Source organism: Buceros rhinoceros, unplaced genomic scaffold (assembly GCF_000710305.1).
Source record: "Buceros rhinoceros silvestris isolate BGI_N320 unplaced genomic scaffold, ASM71030v1 scaffold13717, whole genome shotgun sequence".
Lineage (NCBI taxonomy): Eukaryota > Metazoa > Chordata > Aves > Bucerotiformes > Bucerotidae > Buceros > Buceros rhinoceros.
In genome coordinates this window covers 74,555-76,596 of record NW_010421652.1, presented here as the reverse complement: position 1 = coordinate 76,596, position 2,042 = coordinate 74,555, and the positions used below count along the sequence as shown (strand labels likewise).

Below are 2,042 nucleotides of genomic sequence, written 5' to 3'. Positions count from 1 at the left end.
AGGGAAAGAATGGTTTTCAAGTTAGCAACAAAGTACTTATTCACAGCACACGGATAGGATTGTGTTGAATACACTGTCAGTTTTCATTATACAAAGGCAAGTGATTATAGTGTATGGTGAAAAGATAGAAAAGCACGGCATATAACAAGATATACAGATGGATGTAGACCTAAAGGCTCCAGTGGGTTCATTACCATACCTGTCAACTAAGTACTCCCAGTTAAGTCGTATCCAGTCCCAGACCATGGTTTTCCCATAGGTGTTATACGAGATGTACCTCAGGACTGTGAACACATCTTGGGTTTTGATGAGGCTGGTGTTGTAAATATACTTCAGATACCTAAGGGAAATGCCACAAGAATCAACGAAATCCTTTCATGAAAGACAGTGGAAAACAAATAATATGTTAACACTTTCAGTGTAAACTTAATTGATGAGGATGAGAAATAATGCAATGCTAATTTCTGAATTTCTGTATTTCTGAAGTATATATTTCAATCCAGTAGTGAAAACAAGATTGGATCAGTCAGTAGTCTGGGTAGCCAAGTGCCAAAAAAGGAGTACTCCAGGCTATAAAGATCTTATAAGTAAAATGGAAGCACACACAGGTGGCTTGCTGACACTGAAATCTGTTCTGTTTGTTCTGAAACTCCCATCCACACAAAATTAAAATTCATTTGGGCATAGAGTGTCTGCAAGTGCTTCAGTTCTGCTTTCAGTTACTGCACAAATGGTTTTGGCTGACAGAGCAGAGCACATACGTTCACAGGGAAATGAGTAACGTATCACAGTAACGTGATCACAGTAATGCTTCACTGCCGCAGCTGCAGAACACCCTGAAGCTGTTGGGTGCTGGGATTAAGGATTGTCTTCTTTTTTCCCATATGTAAGGGACAATTTTCTCCATCTTTTTGCTCTTTCCACTTCCTTATTTTGTAATAGTAAATTAAGAGACAAGTTCTTCCTGTTTTAGGGGAGAATTTTTATTTTCTTCGAATATTGGCTGGTCTAGCTAATTAATTCATGTCTTAATCATGTCAGTGATTAGTTATTGAATGGTTTTAGATTATGGCTGCTGTGGTCATAAGAATTTAGGAATATAGCTGCCTCCTACCACTATTTTAATTACTCTAACTCTAGTATTTACTCTTCATGAACCTCCTATACTTCCTTGTTTCATCTTGTTTAAACTTGGAGCTTTTCCAAGCAGATACTGCTCCATTTTTTATTCAGAGGGGCGCCAACAAAGCGGTGAATGGCCCTGGTGAGGATGCTTGCCTGCATCTCTGCTACATAACACAACTACTTGCAAAGTTATCAGATAAACTTTACATGATAACTCAGTTATTGTCATCTACCCTGATAGTTGTCTGGAGCCTGTGATGATGCTCACCCAGTCTGACAGCTGGCCCAGCCTGGGGCAGTACCCAGACTCCCTATCTGTGCCATGGTGGTGTGAATACATCATTTCTGGTTCTAGCTCCAGTACCTCTGCACAGCACTTCAGGGAGCATGGGAACTTCACATGGATGCCTTCATAGGATTGTTAGTAGCAATTGCTCAAGGTTGTTTGCCTAATTTTGACTACATAGAAGGCAGACACCTAGTCTAAGCCAACTCTCTGTAGCCAATGGAGGGCAACTGGCAACACCAAAAGCAATTCTTCCCATAGATTTTAAGTCCCTTTCCTGGTCTGGGATAAACAATGCTCTGCAGGTCCTGCCTCCTTTAATTGATTACAGAGAAAACATAGACGACTAATTTTCTCCTGATGCTTAATTATTAGGCAGCTAAAACTGTGCATAGTGAAGGCACTATTGGAAGAGATGAAGACTGTTGATTGTGTGCAGAAGCTACCATGTGTTCAATATCTTTCCACTAAAGGAGCAAGGCTTTTTTCCTACTATAGTGCAATCTCAGAGGGGGGTGTAAGATAACTGCTCGTGAAAATACAAGGCGTTCCTTGTGCTGTAATCTGACAAAAATGACAGCACAGGAGTGGAGAGAGGAGAATGAGTAACCGGTGACCAGCTGCTTCTGTA

The 2,042-nt window shown here is 40.6% G+C and overlaps 1 protein-coding gene across 1 annotated transcript in view; it reads right to left on the bottom strand.

Annotated features, from left to right (window-relative positions):
• ENPEP (glutamyl aminopeptidase (aminopeptidase A)) overlaps positions 1 to 2,042 on the bottom strand; it is a 37,520-nt gene that overhangs the window by 1,256 nt on the left and 34,222 nt on the right. Inside the window, exon 18 of the mRNA XM_010139761.1 lies at positions 200 to 340. Within this exon, the coding sequence (XP_010138063.1) occupies positions 200 to 340 (141 nt within the window). The remainder of the gene's footprint in view (positions 1 to 199; positions 341 to 2,042) is intronic.